Source organism: Haemorhous mexicanus, chromosome 24 (genome assembly GCF_027477595.1).
Source record: "Haemorhous mexicanus isolate bHaeMex1 chromosome 24, bHaeMex1.pri, whole genome shotgun sequence".
Taxonomy (NCBI): Eukaryota; Metazoa; Chordata; class Aves; order Passeriformes; family Fringillidae; genus Haemorhous; species Haemorhous mexicanus.
In genome coordinates this window covers 5,646,252-5,666,955 of record NC_082364.1, presented here as the reverse complement: position 1 = coordinate 5,666,955, position 20,704 = coordinate 5,646,252, and the positions used below count along the sequence as shown (strand labels likewise).

At 55.0% G+C, this 20,704-nt stretch overlaps 1 protein-coding gene across 1 annotated transcript in view; it reads right to left on the bottom strand.

The window, feature by feature from the left end:
• Positions 1-20,704, bottom strand: part of NECTIN1 (nectin cell adhesion molecule 1) — a 63,593-nt gene that overhangs the window by 18,977 nt on the left and 23,912 nt on the right. Inside the window, exon 2 of the mRNA XM_059867307.1 lies at positions 456-806. Coding sequence (XP_059723290.1) covers positions 456-806 — 351 coding nt within the window. The remainder of the gene's footprint in view (positions 1-455; positions 807-20,704) is intronic.

Below are 20,704 nucleotides of genomic sequence, written 5' to 3'. Positions count from 1 at the left end.
TTCATCCCTGTGTTAGAAAGGAATTGAAATTGGAGAGAAAACAACTCATGTAGACCTTGGGTGGGGTCTGTTCACTCACAGCCCTGAGCTCCAGGGACAAGCTCTGCTTGAGTTTAGGATCAATCTGTTGTTTCTTCTCTCTTGACAGCCCCACCTCATTAAAACTCACCACTCCCACAGGGACCTGGTCACTGTTACTGCACCTACATTAGCAGTGTAGGTGGAGGAAAAAGGGGAACTGAGGCCTGGGAAAAGAAGAGGTGTGACAGCTCAGCTGTCTCAGAGCCACCTGCTTTGTTCTCCCTGCTCTTCACCTCTTCCCAGTCAACTTAAAAATCCATCCCAGCTACAATTTACACCCCAAACTCGCCCTGAGCTCCCGGGATGTGAATCTCAGCTTCCTCCAGATCTGTTGGACGGGAGGTTCACCCTGCAGAGCCTGCCCAGAGCCTTACCCAGCACGGTGAGGTTCAGCTGCCCTTCCCGGTTGCCGGTTGGGAAGGTGGCAAACTCACAGATGTAAACCCCCTCATCGTCCAGCTCCAGCCGGGACAGCTGGATGGTGCCATCCTTGAAGGAAGGGTTCCGGAAAGTCACCCTCTCCTTGTAGGGGGACAGGATGGACACGCCCATGGCGGGGTTGTAGATGGCCACATTCTGCTTGGTGCCGTTGGTGGCCTTCTGCCACGTCACCTGGGTGATCTTCACGATGGGCAGCGGGTTGGTGAAGCTGCAGTGCAGCACCACGTCCGTGCCGATGAACCCCGAGACGGAGTCATTGACCAAGACAGTCTGAGCTTGCAGCCCTGCAACGAAATGGCAACTCGTGAGCCTTTGGGGACTTCCCAGAAGCACTGTGGTTATTGGCATCAGGCTCAGGAATTCCTCTGTCTATTCCACTTGTTTCACGGAATTCCCAGAAGGACCAGGTTGGATGAGACCTTCAAGATCACCCAGTCCAAGCCAGGCCCAAGACCTCAACTGAACCCTGGCACCCAGTGCCACATCCAGGCTTTGTTAAACACCCCCAGGGATGGGGACTCCACCACCTCCCCGGGCAGAACATTCCAGAACTTTATCACCTTTCTGTAAAAACCTTTCCCTGCTCTCCAGCCTGTATTTCCCTTGGCCCAGCTGGAGGCTGTGAGCTCTGGTTGTGTCAGTGCTGCTGCAGACAGAGCCCAGCCCCAGCTGAGCACAGGCACCTCTCAGGAGCTGTGAGAGTGATGGGGGCACCCCTGAGTCTCCTTTTCTGCAGGCTGAGCACCCCCAGCTCCCTCAGTGGTTCCCCACAGGGTTTGTGTTTCTAATTGACATGGCTGATACCAGAACAACTTGTGGCTACAGGCACCTTCTGCATCCACCTGCAGCCTCATTCCTGATCATAAACACCTTCCTCCCACTATGACCAGCCTAGGGCTCATCATCATCATCATCCCCCAAAGACACAGGGCTGGATCAATAACACCTTCCTCCCACTATGACCAGCCTAGGGCTCATCATCATCATCATCCCCCAAAGGCACAGGGCTGGATCAATAACACCTTCCTCCCACTATGACCAGCCTAGGGCTCATCATCATCATCATCATCCCCCAAAGGCACGGGGCTGGATCAATAACACCTTCCTCCCACTATGACCAGCCTAGGGCTCATCATCATCATCATCCCCCAAAGGCACGGGGCTGGATCAATAACACCTTCCTCCCTTTTGTCTTCAGCTGGGTGACACTGAGTCAGTTGTGGTAAATATGCAGGGCATGTGTGTCTGCAGGCATGTGAAAGCCCTGATGTTTATCAGCAGAGCACATCCCAACATATGCTAACACACACTCAGACATCCATTTAATCCCATTGGAGCTGCAGCAGTAATTAAAGGAGAAGCAAAGACTCAGCTCTCATTTCAGGGCAGCAATAATTCCCATTCAAGAAAGGCTTTAAGGCACCACCTCTGCACCTTGCATGATCTCCCTGTATCATCCAGATTGTTTCTGTGGCCTTTTTATAACCCCAGAAATGGCTGAATTTAGGAACCTTCCACCCTGATTCTGTGGAAGGTTCTTGTGAGAAGTGGGAGCTGCAGTCCATGACAGCTCTTCTGTCTCAGCTGATTCCTCCCCTGACAGATGGAGAAAAGCATCTCCCACCAGACTGACCCTGAAATTCATCTTTGTTCTACTGTGTCTTTTCCTAATCTGTGTGTTCAGAGATAATGCTCTGGTAATTATACAGCCAGTATTTGTATGATAAATACAACAGAGAGGCAAGGTGGGAAGAACGAGAAAAGCGGGTTTTGCTCCCAGCTTCTGGGAGAATCTGCAATTGGATGGATTCTGGGAGCTGGGCAGGAAAGGAAAGAAAGGGATAATAAAAAAAAAGAAAGATAGAGAACTCTTTCATGTTCTGCACAGAGAGTGAGGAACATGAAAGAGTAATGGAACAGAGAGAGGGGCTGGGGAAAGAAAAATGCAGAGCAAGAGAAACAAGACAGCACCTCCTAACAGAAATGTCACCCTACTCTGTTCTTCCAGGGATGAATGGCTCCCTGTCCAAGGCTAAAATAAACTCCTCAGTGTTGGAACCCGTGGCAGATGTGCCCTGGGACTTCTCCAAGAGTCTCCTTCCTGCAGTTTCACAGACACACACACGAGTGCAGGCAGACAAAACTCTTCTCCACCCACCCACTCCACGTTGCCCCCTCACTCCCTGCCTGCTGTTCCCAGCCTTATCCTAATCCCCACATCTCATCCACACCTCTTCTTTCTCCCTTCTCCTTCCTGTGACCCTGAGGACAAGCCCCAACAACCCAGCCTGGCCACGAGACGCCACCACTGACCACAGCCATCAGCAGTTCCGACCGAAACTCGGCCTCCAGAGCTTTGTGTGGACTTGCCCCCTGTTCCCCGAGCCAAGCCCCACACCCCAGCACTGCAGCTGGGTGCTCAGGAATGTTCTCCAGAGCTTCTTACAGCCACAGCAAAGCGCTGGTGCCCTCAAGTGCCTGCACACACAAAGCCACCGTGTCCTCTGGGGCTGGCAGGGTGCACCCTTCCCCTCCCAGCACAGCCAGGGCCATCTTCCCCAGCTTTCCCTGCACAAAGCAGAGGGTAGGGATGGCCCCGCTCTGAGAAAGTCACATCTGGACCATGTTTCCCCTCTGGAGGAGGATGTCCCAGCAGCAGGACACAGTGCAGGCCATTTCTGCCCCCAGCAGCCACGCCATCCTCCCTGATGAAACAAGGGCACAGGCTGGGTTTAGATGAGGCCACGCTGGGATCTGAGGGAAGAACGGGTGCACAGGGGAGGGGGAGATGTCTCCACCATGCTGTGCAGCATATGCTGCTCCTTCCACCCCGGAGGTGAGCGAGCCGCTCGCGGCGTTGCCCACACCCGCCGAGGTGAGGAACAGCTTTGCCAAGCAGTCTGGCTCGGAAGGCTCCAGAGCCTCCCAGAGCGTGTGGGAGCTTGCTGGGGAGCACTTCAATCACGTCGCCAGGGCCTTGGGAACGGCCCAGCCCGGGTGGGTGTGCTCAGCACTCCCTCAGCTCCCAGGGCCGGGGGAGCGCGGAGTCATCAGCGCCTCTCTCACCGAGGGCTCGTGCCCCCAGCGGGGCCTGCCTGGGGCTGGGGCGCTGCCACAGCTGGCTCTGCTCCCCACAAGGGCTGGCTCTGCTCCCCACAAGCTCCCTGACCCCCCACGGGGCCCGGCGGGGCCCTTTGAACCGGCCTTTCCACACCCCAAGAAAGCGGCCCCGTCCGCCAGCGCAGGAAGTCGCGGCTCAGCGTCTCCTCTGGTGCCCGGAGCAGCAGAGGAGCCAAAGTGCAGACAGGAGAGGGTGGAAGGCCACCAGATTCTCCTCAGAGTCACCCCTGCAGGGCTGGCAGTCCCTTGTGGCATGAGCACCGCCAGGCTGATTGCCATCACTGGTGGGCAAGCAAGATGTGCCTCTCAAATGGAGATAAAGTCAATCAAGCCCAGCCATTCCAGCAGGGAATGTGATGGACAGCACAGGGGAGGTCAGTCCAGTCCCTCCCTCCATCCATCATTACCATGCCCTTCCTTTATGCTGTGATTTCCCTGCAAATTAATGAACGGGCCCTTTTGAAAATCAAGTTATTTAGCTTGACCTCGAGCAGCAGCAACAACTCCCAGTTCTACCCTCCCCCTGCCATGGAACCCGTGCATCAAAACAGGCTGGGCTTGGACATAAACTGGAGGAAAAGTGGATTTTGGAGATGGTTAACCTGATCCTGAACCCACAATGGTCCTGCAGAACCCTCCTGTGCCCAGGTGTGAAGAGCCAGACTTTTGGCCAGGGGAAAAGCTGGTGCCAGTTGAGTGAGGACAGCTTGCCAACAGCCAAATGCTGCCAAAGCTGGGATTCAGGCCCTTACACGCAGCAGCCTTGACAAAAACACATTCCAAACTTTCTCAAGGCTCCAGGGGAAAAGGGAAAACAAAAAAATAACACCCGGCAGAACAAAATAACAAAACAAAACAAACAAAAAAACACCCTGAAAAACCCCAAACACAGCGCGGAAATCGCGTTTCCTTTCCAGGTGACTGAACAACTCTTTTGCAAGACAGGAAAAACTCTCTCTGTTCCACTCACCCAAGCCTTAAATCAGGAAAACAACGCACCCATTCTGCTCCAGGAGCACCCACACCTCAGTGCAGCCATGAGGAAGGGGGACAGATGGGGGAAAGGGGTTTGGGAGGTTGCTGGATGAGCTTCCCATCCTAAATCAGAAGCCAGAGGGCAAATTTGGCTGCTGCCACGCTCTGGAGAGTGCTCAGAGTGCTCGTTTGCAAGGTGACTGAGCTGGGCTGGCGGGCCTTCCCTCGCCCCGTTACACACTCAATAATTCATCAGGGCAAATGCATAGATAATTGATGGCAATGAGCACGCACGGCCGGCAGAGGAGGAGAAAATAAAATCACTAATCAGCCTCTGGAGAGGTTTGAACATATTCAGCTGGATGTGTGAGTGTGTGTGTGAAGTGCTGGGATTGGCCGCGCTTCTCCTTCGCCGAACGATCCGTGTGGTTGGCAGAGCAGGGAGAAAGCTTGGGATGAATCCTGCTGTTTTCACACCCCAGATCTCCCAGTGCCCACCAATCCATGCTGACACCTCCCCAGGGGCAGCCAGCACCCGAGCAAGGATTAGCTGGATGGGTTGCAGCTTGCCCACTTGCATTTTATTCATTAGTTTTGTGGTGTTATTTTTTGTCACGGACCAAAAAGGGCCCAGCCGTGTGCCAAAGACATGTTGGTGCCAAGACCTCATTAGTGCAGACCTCGGAGGTCCCACTCCTCCACCTTGGCCTGTGAAGTGGTTTGTGTTGATGCCCTTCCCCACGATCCCAACCCCAGATATTCACCGAGGCCTCGGGGGCTCCGTGCACAGCTCGGGGTGCCCTGAGGCACACGGGCTGGGAGGGGAGGGCTGCACTCCCTGGCTGTCAGGGGCATTGGGACACGGCAGAAGCAGCAGGTGGTGGCTCTTGGAGCTGGAAACCCTTTCTCCTAAAAGCCCAGGAGGTGCTGTTCCAGCCAAGCTCCCACACTTGCAAATCAGGTTCTTGCTCCCCCATACAGAAAGCTCTGGAAATGATCTCCAGGCTCTGGGTGAGCTCTGTCACAACCTCACTCAATGCCTCTTTGTTCAGAGCCATGTGAACTGCACTCTGCTTTGCACAACCTTGCCTCTGCTGAGCCTCTCACCAATTTCTCTCCCTCCTGTTCCCTGATACTCATCTCCCCCCCAGGGCACTGAAACAGCCCTTGGCAGAGTGTGATGAGCCACCCTTTGGTGTGGCAATATCATGACTGATGCAGATGTCACAAAGCTCCTGATTGTTAGTCACAGCAGCTGGGATCTTACAGAAGGACAAATCAATGCATCACACTTCAACCTGCACAAAGTCCCACAAAAGGACCTGATTTTGGGACAGCACCACGGCCACGGCAGTGATGTCCCATCCGTGGTTCTGTATCTCTCACAGACACTGCAAATTTTCTGAAAAAAAGAAAAGTGGGATGGAACAGGAGCCCAAAATTTTCCACTCGGTGGCACTTTCTCTCCTGGTGTTTCTGAACTCATCTTTCCAAAGGAAAACAAAGTTTGAAATGCAACTTGTGTGGGGCAGAGCCTCCAGCAGCCCAGGGAACATCCCAGGTGTGTCAGGCAGGGTGGGAAACATGGGAAAAAAGATCCTAAATCCCAGCAGGGGAATTTCAGGTGGCAAGAAGCAAAGGTGTGAGGTGGCACTTGGCCAAAAGGTTGGGGTTAGTACCTCTGCTCTTGCCAGGGAGGCTTTGCATTGATTGCCAGGCATTTAAATCAGCATTCTGCTGCTCTTCCAAGAGCACAGGGCCTGCCTTGCCCTGCTGGGAGCCCGTTGCAATCAAGGAGTGGGCTCCAGTGAGTCAGTGGGCTCCAGTGAGTCACCCCAGGCCCTTCCTGTGGCAGCAGACTTTCACTGGAGGTCTTTCTGTCATCCACTGAGTCACTCCTGCAGAGCCTGAGCACCAGAGGGATTGTAAAACTTGAGTTTCCAACACAAGGGGAGCCTTAGAAGGAAGATGAGAGAGATGTGGCAAGATTATAGCTCCAGGTGACATGGCTGCACATGAAAGGCCTGAGATAACACTGGGATGGGGTGGGGGCACCCCAAGAGAGAAACTGCACACCCAGGCATCCCTTCCCCCTTCCCAGTGGGAGCTGGGAGAGATTTATGGGAGCTGTCAGGAAATGGCAGCGTTGTACAATGGCCCCCTGGCCCTCAGCCAGATAAATCCCTCCCAAACCAGAAAGGACTGGGCTGGCCTTTGGCTTGCAAATGGGAAGCACGGGGTGCTCTCCTCGAGGTCACTGGTTCAGACCCAGATCCAGCCCACGGCATCGGGGCAGGGATGATTTTATCCCAGGAGCAGTCAATGGCTTGTATCGAGCGAGGTCTCCAGCCAGGCCATCATTGGCAGCCTTTGGGATAAAGCCTTCTCCTGCCTGGGCAGGATTTCCTCTCTGGATAAATAGAGCACAAAGCAGCCTCAGGAGCCCCTTGAATGAAAGCTCTTCCCCAAAGGGCCTCATCCATTGATGCTCCACTTATTCCCTGTTACACTTTGGGAAATCTGGTCACTGAGCCACCGCTGGCATTCACACACAGGCCCCAAGCAAGAGCAAGGCCATGCTTGTCCCAGTGCTCCTCACAGAAAGAGATGAAAGAAAAGCAGAGGCCAAGGTGGGATGGGCCACAGATTGAAGAGTTAGGGATGACCAAAGACTAGACCAAGAGTTTTTCAACTTTGCGAACATCCCCAGCTGCATCCAGCCAGGAGAAGGGCTGCAAAGCAGGGGAGTGGGATGGGAACAGCAGCCTGCCTCTGCTCCCAGCTCTCACTCCCTGCCGTTCCTTCCCTGCCTTTCTCACAGCTGCTTTGCTTCACCCCCCAAGTCACGGGGAGGGGAACATGCCCCATGGCAAAAGCAGGGAGGCTGGCAGAGCAGGGCTCCTGCAGAAAGAGCTGACACAGCACTGGGAAAGGCCTTCCTGCAATAAAGCTCCCAAAGCCCGTGCTCAGCAACAAAGCACAAAGGCTCCGTCCGCGCCGCGCAGCGCCCGGCCCGCCCCAGCGCGCCCGGCTCATCCAGCTGCCAGCTCCCACACACCTGAGCACACTCAGCCTGCCTGTGCCCCAGCCTGGCGTGCCCCCCTGCTGCCCACTTGGCTCATTTCCCCTCTCCTCTGGGCTGGATGTGGCTCCAGCTCCTTCCTCAGCTCTTTTCCTGCTGGGAGCTCTGCTCACACCTGTCCAGTGTGTGGTTTCACAACTCCAATCCCTTTGTCCTGTAATTTCCACGTCACATCTCCTTCCCTCCCCACTGCCTGTCTGCAGGATTGCCTCTCCAGCTGGTCAATGCTTGTGCCTTTCTTTGATTTGCCCTCTTTCTGTTGTAGCCTTAAACATCTTCCCACTCTTGTGTCTCCACCGCCACACCCCAGCCCACTCGCTCGCCTCTGCTCATCCCCAGCCACTGTTCCACCAGTGGACGTGTCCAGGATGACATTCTGCACTAGGAAAAGCAGGCAGCTGGCCAGGCAAAGACAAAGAACCAAAAATCCAAGAGTCTTCTCTCTGGAATCATCTCACTGCCTGCCAGCAAGGAAAAAACCAAAGTTTTTTTGCTTACCAATTCTAACCTGTAAGCAAAAGAAAGAGGACCACAAGCAGAGCCAATGCTTATTTGGTGGTTGGGTGGGGAAGAAAAGCTGGAAAATCAAGTGTGGAGGAAGGGAAAGAAGCTGGAGCTTTGAGAAGAGGGAAGCTAATTAAGCTGAGACTGTCCTGAGACCTTATCTTGATGGGCTGAGTCCCCAAATGCACACGAGTGTTTTCTCTGCTTTGCCTCTTTCTTGGACTTCCTTGTTGCCTTGGATATTGTTCAAGGAGTTCTGGTCCAGTGCTAAATCTCCTCTCTATTCGAGCTCTCCAGGTGCTAAGGAGGAGAGATTTAATGAGGAGCTGTGAAGAGGGGATCAAGATAGTAACCCATGGAGAGCCTCATTTCCGAAAGGAGGGAACTTGAGACTGAAGAGATTCAATAAAAACAAAAATAAACTCGATGGCACAGAAAAAAGAGAGAACATCAGATCCTTCCTCCCCTGGCTGGTCTGTGGAGCTGGAGCAGGAAATGGGGGAGCTCTCAGGGCTGGAGCAGGGAGTGACTCACTCGCCTCCACAATGGGAACGGGACAAAGCCGAAACTCTGCTGACTCAGGCGTGACTTCAGCGCCAGGGTTAATAACTGGCAGCCTCCTCTGGCTGCCCCAGCAGCCAATTCCCTCTGTCCCCAGTCAAACCAAGCCTCTTTCATCAGCAGAGATGCCTGGTCACAGGAAATTATCAAAGATCCAAACGCTGGTCTTGTGTCCAAAACGTGGTGAAAAATGCATCCCTGCCAAAGCCCGCTGGTGCTGGCCAGCCCTGTAATTTTCATCGAGAAGATCAAAACTCTGACTTTGCTCTAGCTGAAATGTGCGTTTAACAGTCACAGCTTTCTGCCTGTGGTTTTGCTTTCCTCCCATTATCTCTCAGGATATAACATATTGCTGATATCTCACTATCTCCCGAAGTTAAAAAGAAATGTTTCCTCCTCTCCCGAGCAGGAGTGCCGCGCTCTGTTCTTCTGTAATTTGTTTCGAAAGACAGAAACAAGCAAGATTTTTTTGTAACCAGGAGAATGTGATATATGTTCTGGTGGCTGACAAGTAGGGAAAAGCTTTGCAAACAAGACAAATGCAAACATGGCACCAACAGATGCAATGGACAGACACCCTTCGCTGGCTCCCTGCCTGTGATTTCTCTTTTAATGTGTTTTTATCTTGCCCTAGAGATATCTCTGCAGGGAAGTGGGAAAGGTTCAGACCTCCCAACTTTCTCTAGGTTGTTTAAAGATTCCAGCCCGTGAACAACAGCCCAGAAAGAACAGTGAGCACAAATAACCCCAAATTCAGTGCTCTGCTTGATTTCCAGCCTGCTGCTGCTCAGCTTCCTTATCATCAAGCCCCTGTGTAAGGAATTCCTACAAATTTCATTTCTTCCCGGGTTTATGATCTCCACAGAGCAGAAGCAGACACAGCTCCAGTCCTACCTGGGCCCCATCTGCAGGAATCACTCTGCATATTTATGGAGAAAAGCTTTGCATCTTCAAAAGGCTTTTCAAACAGCAACTAATTAATCCTCCAACACCCTGAGAGGCAGGAAAGCCTTATTACCCCTGCTTTCAGGGGTGGGGAAATCAGAGGTGCTGAATGACAAAGAGAGGTGCCCAAGGCCACCCAGGCAATCTCACCCGGTGTGAGGTGGGGAGGTGCAGAGGATGGTGGCAATTCCCACCTGAGGAAGCAGGGATGGAGGCATTTGTGGGGAGCCCCACAGCCCCACCCATCCCTCACTCAAATGGCAGAGTCACCCTCATTTCCATGGCTGAGGAAACCGGGGGAGATGAAGTGGAAAATCCATTTAATAGGCAGAGCGTGGAAACCTGAACATTGCCCAGGGAAGAGCTCCACCAAAGGTTCCCAAAATGTGGCCCACGATTTTACCAACCCTGAGCAAACTGCTTGCAACCAAATCTCTGAGATTTCGTGCTAAGGACATGCCAGAAATCAGGAGAGACTTTGAGGCTGGGGGTGAGGGTGCCATTTACCCTCTGAGCAAAGCCAGCCCCACATTTCTGAAATATCCCTCATACTGAAAAAGAGTGGGGTTAGATTAGATTTTAACTACTGCGAGGGACTGGCACAGGCTGCCCAGAGAAGCTGTGGCTGCCCCATCCCTGGAAGTGCCCAGGGCCAGGCTGGAGGGAGCTCTGAACAAGCTGGGATAGTGAGAAGTGCCCCTGCCCATTTTAGGGGATGAAATGGGATGAACTTTGAGGTCCTTTAAACCCAAACCATTCTGTGACCCCCGAGCTGGGTGGAGATGCAGCTCTCCCATCCATTAAGGTCCCAACCTCCATCCAGGCTGTCTGAGGAATGATTGCTGGGCTTAGAGGGGCCTGCAAGAGCCAGGACTGTAAACAAGGGACAAGACCACCCATTAAAGGCAGGCTGGGCAGGGGGAGGGGGAGGAAAGCAGGGAGGGAGGGTCAGAGCCCAGCAGGGAGACCTCCCACCACGGGTCACGCTCCCTGCCCCATTCTCTGGGGTGCCTGGGCTTTGCTTTCCTGGGAGACCAACCAGGTACAGCCCCTCTTCCCTGCCCAGAAAGGTGAGGGCTGTCAGCCAGGGCTCAGCGAGGCCAGAGCACAGGGCAAGGCAGGAGGAGCAGGGAATTCTGCAGAAAAAAATTAATTTGTCCTGCAGAGAGGATTTCACAGACTCCCATTTCCCTTTGGACACCTCTCAGTGGGAGCACTGCTCCTTCTGCTGAGTTAACTGGGGACTTAGACTCAAATCTGAATCTCAGTGTTTGTAATGCCATGAGGGACACAGGTGAACTTCCAGGAAGAGAAATTAAAGATTTCTCCATGCCTGATTATCCCATTCTCCAAAGAGGTGGCTTTGTGCTTCCAGGTAGCCCCAGGGAGGAGCTGAGGTGTGCTACAACACTTTGGTGAATTTGGTGACAAATGTCCCTCAGGAGGTGGAGTGACACCAGTGCTGAGTGCCCCAGTGCCCAGGGACAAAGGTGTCCCTTCAAACACAACCTTCAGCACTTCTGGGGGCCTCTCTCAGGGTGTTTCACTTTTACTCTGAGCAGGAAGGTCGGGATCCCCACGGCTCTGGCAGGCCTCAACCCCTGTGGCAGGCTGGAATCCCACACTTGCCCTAAAACTGTTCCCCAAGTCCTGATCCATGAGAGACCAGGCAGGACCAAAACCAGTCAGCTCCCCACGGAGATCCACACACAGGGCAAGGGATAGAGAAGCCAAGAGCCAACTCCCCATTCCCAGCCTGGTGCTGGAGAAGCCAGGCCTGGATTCTCAGGGTTAAACAGCTCAGTTGGCCTTAACTGACAGATTTTATTGACTTTCATGGGGATTTCATTGACTTTTGTTCAACTGCATCAGCACCAGGCTCCCTGTTTGCTTCTCAGGGAGCAACAAGCCACGTGCAGAGGGATGTGGAAGCCAGATGGATTTTCCTGTGCCACTGGGGAGAGCTCCAGGGAGTCATCCTGCTCTTCCAAAGACCAGGAGGTCAACTGCTCTCAGGGGACTCCTGTGTGCTTTGTCTCAGCTCAAACTGGAGGCTGCCACAAAAATGGAAAGCATGCTCTGAAAAAATAACCAGAGCTGGTGGAATATTTTCCAGCACAGCATATTTCTCTGATGGAAAGTGTCACTTAGTCCAAGCCAAAACCATCTACTGGAACGTGCTGATTTTGGCAAAATTCTATTTAGGAAAAAAAAAACAAAAAAAGCCTTTTTGATAAGTTTGAAATGGTTTTTCCTTGTGGACTCTCATTTCTTTGAAATGGCATTATGGTAAAACACTGAGCAGGAGTGCAGCCAGGATGGGATCCTTTGCTTGCCGTGGAATGGGGGCATTTTGGATGAAGCCAGGCCAAAGCTTTCTTTTGAAATTTCCCTTATGAGGAAGTTTCCAAATGACAGCCACAAAGCAGAAGGAAACCTCCCTCTGAAAGGCCCAGCACCCCCACTCTGCCAGCCCATCCTGCCTTAGTCATCCCCAGAGCTGACCCTTCCAGCAGCTCTCAGCCCCAAACACAAATCACCTCCCTGTGCCCCTCCCCACAGACCCCTCCAGGCCCGGATCCATCTGGGTTCATCCTCCCCTGGCTCTCATCCCACCCTGTCCCAGGGTCAGGAGTTTTCTGGGGGCTTGGGCCAGCCCTGCAGGCTGTGTGGGACCCCCAGCCCCTCTCCAGCCCCTCTCCCTCTGGGTTCTGTCTGCTCCTCCTTCCTGACAGACGGATTCGCTCCCACCCTGCACCTGCCTGCTGTGCCCACCTCCTCCTCCTCCACAAGTCTGCTGCTTGTGCCTTTCCACCCTCTAACAACTCCAGGAGAGGCTGGTTGAGAGAACTCCTGTTCCTTTCCGATTTGGGGGCAAAAAAGAGGGGGAGAAAGAGAGAGAGTGAGAGAACACAAACCAGGCTATTACATTTTTGAGCAGACATGACAATATGGACACAGTTCCTCCAGAACATTGTGCATATTTTAAGACAAACTTTACCCCAAAAATGTCAGCCAGCTCTGCTGGTGGGAGGAAGAATGAAGGAATGGAAGGGTCCTCCAGGTTTCCAGCAGAACTTTTAGCTTGGAAAAGCTGGAAATTCCTGAGCACCTTCCCCAGCACAGCATGCTGCTTCCCTGCTGCCTCCCAAGGGCTGGAGCGAGGATGGGTGCTCCAAAATACCCCATTTCCCACAGGAGCAGCTCTGTCCTCCCTCAGGGCAGTGCCCAGGGTGGGGGAAATGGCTCTGGAGACAAACCAGGGGAGGCAGGAGCAGGGAGGCCTGGAGGGGAGATGGGCTGGGCTTTGCCCTGAGAGGTTGTGGACTCTCCATCCCTGGAAATATCCAAGGTGAGGCTGGATGGGACTCGGGGGAAGCTGTCCCTGCCCCTGGCAGGGTGTGCAATTCAATGGTTTTCAAGGTCCCTTCCAACCCAAAGCATGCAGTGACTCCATGCCCTGACCTCCCATGCCAGGACCAGCACCCAGGCGAGGAGGAACTGCAGGAAGAATCGCAAGGAGGGAGACAAGAACTCCTCCTCAGAAGGATGGGACCAGCCTGGCTGTGCCCCACCACCTCTGGAGCTGGCAGCTGGGCTGGGGTGGCTCCCAGGCTGCAGTGTCACTTGTCTGTCACCCCTGCTTGAGCTCAGGACTGCTCAGGACCACCTTTACTTGTTGCTTAGGGACCAGAGTGGCAGAGAGAACACAGCTGGATGCTTGGCTGAGAGATGGATGGGAGGATATAAATAGCTAATGGCTAGAGGAAAGAGGACAAAAAGTCCCATTTCCAGTTTGGTAAAAAAATGACCAGAATAGTAGTGGAGGAAGACTTCCAGAAATAAGCATGTGGGTATTAAATGAATGGAAAATGAATCAAAAGAGAAGACAGGGAAAAGAGACTAAAAGGAGATTCTGAACCTGCTTGAACAGTAATTGTCCCATCTTGGAAAAAGAGTTTATGTCACCTGAGTGCCACAAACCCTTCCTGGGGGTAACTTCAGAGTGACAAGAGGCAGTGGAGAAGGAAGATAAGTATGTAGATAAATGTCATTAACCCCTGTTAGTGCAGGGCTCAGAGGGTTCAAAGGCTCAATCTGCAGTGAAGGGTGGAGGTCACAGGAATTGTCTGGCTTGTCAGTAAAAACTCTGAGAAGAGGCAGTTGAATAAACCAAAAGTTTCTTGCAGGCTTGGGAACCTCCTGTTTGTGATGCTGCCACAACACCAGGGCTGTGACAGTCACAGCGATCAAGAAGGGGGACAGGAGATCAGCCCAAGTGTGCCAAGGTGGGTTCTGCCTCTGAGGTCATTCCTGACCCACAGGGATGCAGCAAACAGAGCACAGAGGATGGGAAGGACGTGCCCCAAAGGGAAGGGAAGAGCCTTCCTTGAGGGGAGGGACACACCTTCCTCAGGAGAGATCCCATCAGAACAAACAACAGCCCTGGAGAGGAAAATAACAGGGTGAGCTGAGAGGGAGCCCAGGGAGATCCCAGCCCTGGGAGCTGAGAGGGAGCCCAGTGAGATCCCAGCCCTGGGAGCTGAGAGGGAGCCCAGTGAGATCCCAGCCCTGGGAGCTGAGAGGGAGCCCAGTGAGATCCCAGCTCTCAGGGCTGAGAGGGAGCCCAGTGAGATCCCAGCCCTGGGGGGGTGAGAGGGAGCCCAGTGAGATCCCAGCCCTGGGGGGGTGAGAGGGAGCCCAGTGAGATCCCAGCCCTGGGAGCTGAGGGAGCCCAGTGAGATCCCAGCCCTGGGAGCTGAGAGGGAGCCCAGTGAGATCCCAGCCCTGGGAGCTGAGAGGGAGCCCAGTGAGATCTCAGCCCTGGGAGCTGAGAGGGAGCCCAGTGAGATCCCAGCTCTCAGGGCTGAGAGGGAGCCCAGTGAGATCCCAGCCCTGGGGGGGTGAGAGGGAGCCCAGTGAGATCCCAGCCCTGGGAGCTGAGAGGGAGCCCAGTGAGATCCCAGCCCTGATGGGTGAGAGGGAGCCCAGTGAGATCCCAGCCCTGGGAGCTGAGAGGGAGCCCAGTGAGATCCCAGCCCTGATGGGTGAGAGGGAGCCCAGTGAGATCCCAGCCCTGGGAGCTGAGAGGGAGCCCAGTGAGATCCCAGCCCTGGGAGCTGAGAGGGAGCCCAGTGAGATCCCAGCCCTGGGGGGTGAGAGGGAGCCCAGTGAGATCCCAGCCCTGGGGGGGTGAGAGGGAGCCCAGTGAGATCCCAGCTCCCAGGGCTGAGAGGGAGCCCAGTGAGATCCCAGCCCTGGGGGGGTGAGAGGGAGCCCAGTGAGATCCCAGTCCTGGGGGCTGAGAGGGAGCCCAGTGAGATCCCAGCTCCCAGGGCTGAGAGGGAGCCCAGTGAGATCCCAGCCCTGGGGGGTGAGAGGGAGCCCAGTGAGATCCCAGCCCTGGGGGGGTGAGAGGGAGCCCAGTGAGATCCCAGCCCTGGGGGGTGAGAGGGAGCCCAGTGAGATCCCAGCCCTGGTGGGTGAGAGGGAGCCCAGTGAGATCCCAGCCCTGGGAGCTGAGAGGGAGCCCAGTGAGATCCCAGCCCTGGGGGGGTGAGAGGGAGCCCAGTGAGATCCCAGCCCTGGGGGGGTGAGAGGGAGCCCAGTGAGATCCCAGCCCTGATGGGTGAGAGGGAGCCCAGTGAGATCCCAACCCTGGGAGCTGAGGTAGCCCAGTGAGATCCCAGCTCTGGGGGGGTGAGAGGGAGCCCAGTGAGATCCCAGCTCTGGTGGGTGAGAGGGAGCCCAGTGAGATCTCAGCCCTGGGGACTGTCCAGCCTCCCCAAACACCCAGCCAAGGACAGGGACATTTTGCTGTGGATGTCCCCAAGCGAAGCACTCAGACAGGGAAGCAACACAAAGCCCAAGAGGAAGAGGAAGTTTACAGCTGTCCTCAGAAAAGTCAGCGTGGCCTTTCCTCTCAGAGCTTCCCCATCCCCTGGGAAAGCACAACAACTCCTCTGCATGTCTGCACAGAGCCCTTTGGGAGCTGGAACCTCGGGCCTGACAACTCCGTGGCAAAGTGTGAATCCAAAGTAATTGCACTGTTTGCCCTGGGAATACTCCAGATACACTTGGCATAACAGAGGAACACTCAGAATTCTCTCCCCCTCTTTCTTTACATCCCTAGGATTTTCTCTTCTCCCTTCTTTCTTTCCATTGCAGTGATTTTAGAATTTTTTTCCAGTTTCTGCCTTCACTCTCTGCCTGTGTAATGAAATCTTTTATCCTCCAAACCTGCCTTGCAGACAGGGGGATCTCTGGAGCAGACGCTGAGGGCAGGGTCCCTTGGGCATGGACACAAACAATCTGCAGGCAGCTGCTGGGGCTGCAGGGCTAAGCCATTTTAATTACCTGCAAGCAGAGCACCAGCCAAGGGATGGCCAATGTGCAAAGCAAGCCCCGGATGTCTCACCAGGCTCCTGCTGATCCTCTGCTAGATTAAATTCTTGCCTGAGAGCTGCCCTACAGCTTTATGGCAGTGGGGATGACTCCCCTGCACCCATGTTTGGGCTGGGGCAATGCCTGTGCTCCCAGAGCTCTGAAACTGCATCCCTCCCACCTGGGTGACACCAAGGAACTCCAGCAGGGTTTGAAGCTGTTGCTTTTCCACTCCTAACCCAGCAGAGAGGCAGATCCCTCCTCTCGATCTGTCCCCACCCCACCAAGCCCTTCCCAGCTCCCAGCAGCTCCCCTCATATCCCTTCATCTTCCTCAGATGCCCACTGCAAACCCAGGGGAAGGAACATGGTGTTTGGGTGTCTGTGTGGGCAGAGGGAAGGGAAGGAGCAGACCTTTCCCAAGGGACTCAGATGGGAGTCAGGGCTCAGCAGCAGCTCTCCCCGAGCAGGGATGGACATTTGGGGCACCCTGGCTTTGTGTGAAGGCATCTGAGGCTATGGCAGGGCTCCTTCCCAGCAGGAATGGCAAACTGTGCTGGCAGAAACTCCTGCACGTGCCCAACTCCCCTCTGCCTCCTTCCCAAGCTCTCCACAGGGAATGCTGTCCCCTCCCAGCTGGCAGTGGCTCTGCTGCACTGACCTCCCTGCCTCCATCCCTTCTCCCCCGTGCCTGCAGGTACTGGGGAAGCCACAGCCAGCTCCCACGGGACTCAGGGTCCCCATCCCTCCCATTTCCCTTGCCCTGGTGCATGGGAAGCCGCACCCTGACCTCTTCCAGCTCCGACTTGCTCTCCCAAATTGGGCTGGTTTTGGGCAGGACGTGCCCAGACCTGCCACCTCCTCCCCAAGCCTTTGAAGGCAGCCACGTAGGCAGCTGCACCCTGCAGACTTTGGTGTGGAAAAGCCACAAATCCCTGAGTCACCTGGCTCCAGCCTGTGAAGGTTCCTGTTCCCTCTCTCGGTGGGACAGACAGGCCCAGGACAGCAGGACTCCCTTCCCAAGAACTCCTGGGAAGGCAGGCTCCTGTGCCAGGCTTGGGAGCAGGAATTTGGACCTCAGAATGGGAGAAGGGGAGATCTTTGTGCAGGATTTTGGACCTCAAAGTGGGAGAAGGGGAGACCTTTGTGCAGGATTTTGGACCTCAAAGTGGGAAAAGGGGAGATCTTTGTGCAGGATTTTGGACTCAGGATGGGAGAAGGGGAGATCTTTGTGCAGGATTTTGGACTCAGGATGGGAGAAGGGGGGGTCTTTGTGCAGGATTTTGGACTCAGGATGGGAGAAGGGGGTCCTTTGTGCAGGATTTTGGACTCAGGATGGGAGAAGGGAAGATCTTTGTGCAGGATTTTGGACCTCAAAGTGGGAGAAGGGGGTCCTTTGTGCAGCCTGCTGTGAGAAGGGGGAAGGGGACAAGGGACAGGGACTCCTGGTGCCACAGCAGATAACCAGAGCAGATGGCTCCCTGCAGGGTGAGCCCCAAGTCAGGGGGCTCTGGTGTTCTTCAGCCTCAGCAATCTGCCTGCTTGGGGGGTTCTCTGTGCTCAGCACTGACCCATTTCCCCTTCCCAGAGAGCCCCTCTCCCCCTCAAACCCACTTCCACCCCTTTCACCCACTCTCCTGGTCCCCCAGTGCTCTCCACAGAGGGCTGAGGGTGAGCTGGGTGTGGGAAGGAGCTGCCTGGCAGGCAGGGCACAGAGCAGGGCGTGTGCCCAGGGAACATTTCAGGGGAGAGGAAACACGTGCAGTGTCCCAAGGACACAAAACCCTCCTGGATTTCCGCAGCCCTGGCTCCAAATCCCCCAGCAAGGCCATTTTCTCAGCCCAAGGGACAATGGGAGCTGACATAAACAATGCCATAGGATCAGCACACGGACACCCAGCCCGCCCCCACTGCTGCCTCGCCTCCCCCTCAGCCCAGCTGAGGCCAGCAAGAGACAATGTGTAATTAGGTTAATGAGCTAAGCCTGGATTTTAATTGGGATTCCCCGATTTACTGCTCTATCTCCTCCTTTTGTTTTACTGCTGGTGCAGGTTCCTAAAAGCTGCCCTTGCTGAAGGCCCTGATATTAGAAAGGTCTTAGGGATCTTTAATTGTATTTAATCATAGAGGTAATTAATGATCCTTGAGCAAAATGGAGATTGCATCTAGAGTAGCTCCAGTCTTGCCCTTTAGCATCTGCTGTGTCTGGGCACAGGAATTCTGCAGGCAGGCAGGAGAGGGGTTCCCACAGAGCCAGACAAAAGGATGGAAGAGAGAGGAGAGCGGTGGGAGAGAAGGGATTGGGGGGAAAAAGCACATTTGAAATGGAGAAGGAGCTGAGCAGAAGAGAGGGAAGCAGGGAAAGGGAAACAATGCCATTCCTTCTCCTCACAGACAGGAGCCATTCAATTCCAGAGCCTGGGGTGCTGGCCCAGGGGGGATGGCTGCTTGTTCCCTGTGTCCCCAAACTGGACAGCCTTGACTCAGACAGCTCCCACGAGACAACCACCAGCTCCTGCTGCTCCCCTTCTCCATCCCTTCCTTCCCTCTGGCACCGTTTCACACCCTTTTTTCTCAGGGAGACATTCCCAAAGTTCAAAACCTTGAGCTGGAACAGTGGAGAGGGGGAGTGATGGGGCAGCAAGTCCCAGCACGTCCCCTCTCTCCCAGGCCACAAACCGTGCACCTCCCATCCCTGCTCCCAACCCCTCCGCTTCTCCCAGGGCACAAACAGAGCCTGTCCAACCAGAAACGGGGCTGCCTGCTCCAACTTGCCCCAGAAAGGCAGATTTAGTGAGAAATGTCACAGGCAAAGCAGCAGCAGGGACGTGGGATCAGCCCTGTGTCAGAGCTGTCCTGAGCACAGGATGTGTGAGCAGGGGCTGTGCTGGCTTGTTGAGGAATGTCCCCTGGCTCCCAGCCCCAGTGACAAGGGACAGTTCAGCCCAGGAAAAGCACTGCCCTCCCCTCCTCCAGCCCCAGCGAGGCTGAGTGCAGGACAGTTGCACAAACTGCACATGAAGCACTGCAGCCTGGGAGCAGGGTGGCATTTGGGACCACACGAGTCCTCCCCAAAGGAAAAATCCAGCTGCCACAGCAGATGCCCCTTCTCACTCCCATTCTGGTGGGCTAGAGCACGAGTGAAAGGTGCTGGTGTGGTGCTGGAATGAGCCTGCTCTGGTTCTGTGGCTGTAAATGAGCCCCAGATGGGGCCAGATAAGCTCTGTGAGCCGGGCCTGGCACAGGGGAGGTGCTGGGCTGGGCTGGCATTTCCAGCTGCCCACAAACTGAGCTCTGAGAGAGGGGCAGCTGAGCCAGGCTTAAGGGTTGGAGACAGAGTTCCCCTCCAGATACTGAGAGCTCAGTTTTCCCTGCAAACCTGGGGCTCTGTTACCATGGGAAAGGCACTGCCCAGAGCCAGGCCTGGCTGGGAATCTGCCCCTTCCCACTCTGGAATAAGCTGCCTTCCCAGGCAAGTTCCAGCTTGCTTGGTGGATCTCATTTCTGGTGTTTTCTTCTCCTTTATTGCCTCCTGATCTGCCCCAGGGCTTGAGAGAGGGCTGCCTCCTCCTTTAGAGCATTAGCAACCCTGCCAGTTTTCCCCACTTGGAATATTTCATGCACAGGCCCTTGTTTCTCCCACGCTCCCTCCCCATCCACCTTCTCCTCCCCACGTCCAGCTGTGGCTCCTGTGGCAGCTGGAGCCTCCAGGGGCTGGCACAGCTCAGGGGGCGCCCCTGCCCTGCTCCCTGGGCTTCACCCTCCAGCCACAGCACAACGGGAACACAGATGGGAGATGCTGGGAGGGGCAGAGTGAGGAGTGACACCCAGAAATGGGGACATGGAGCACAAAGGGGACAAGGTCACAGGCCTGTCCACAGGGGCACTGCAGTGGGAGATGGGGAAAGCCTGGCTACAGATGCTGGGAAGAAAAGAAGAGGGAGATGTTGGAATCCAAAATGCGGGGAACTCTCAGGACTTTGGGCCTGTAAGCCAAAGCTTAGAATTAAACACAGGATTTGATCTGAGATCTTGGAAAAGGCTTCCAAACTTAGGTGAAAACTTTGGTCCTGCTCCCATGCCTGGCAGAGCAGGGTCCAGCCTCCCTGCCAAGGCTGATCTCCACAGCCCCTGATGCTGGGAATGGTTAAGCTGATTGCAACAGCCCCAGAGATCTGCATCAAGCCTCTCCTCCCTCCCAGCACACAGATCAGGCCGCCTGATTGTGTCATTTATTCCCCCATAAACAAAGCAGCCAGAGGAGAAACCCAGCCCAGAAATGAGAAACCTTCCTGGAGACACAGCTGGGCCAGGCAGGAGGAGCAGAGCAGGGCTGAGGCTCCCCAGCCTGACCTCACTTGGGTCACAGCAGCATCACCTGCAGCTGGCAAAGACCCCTGGTGGGTCCATCCTGCCCCACAGCACCCTCGAAAAAGCACCTGGAGGAGAACACAGCCAGCCCTGGAGCTCCAGGGCAGGAGCTGATCCTGGCTTGCCACAGCAGGGAGGAGCTGCCCCTTCCAGGCACGTTCCTGCTGTCCCTTCTGCCCTGCTGCCACCACCAAGAACTTTCCCTGGGCTGAACGGCAGGCCTGAGGTCCAAACCCAAAAT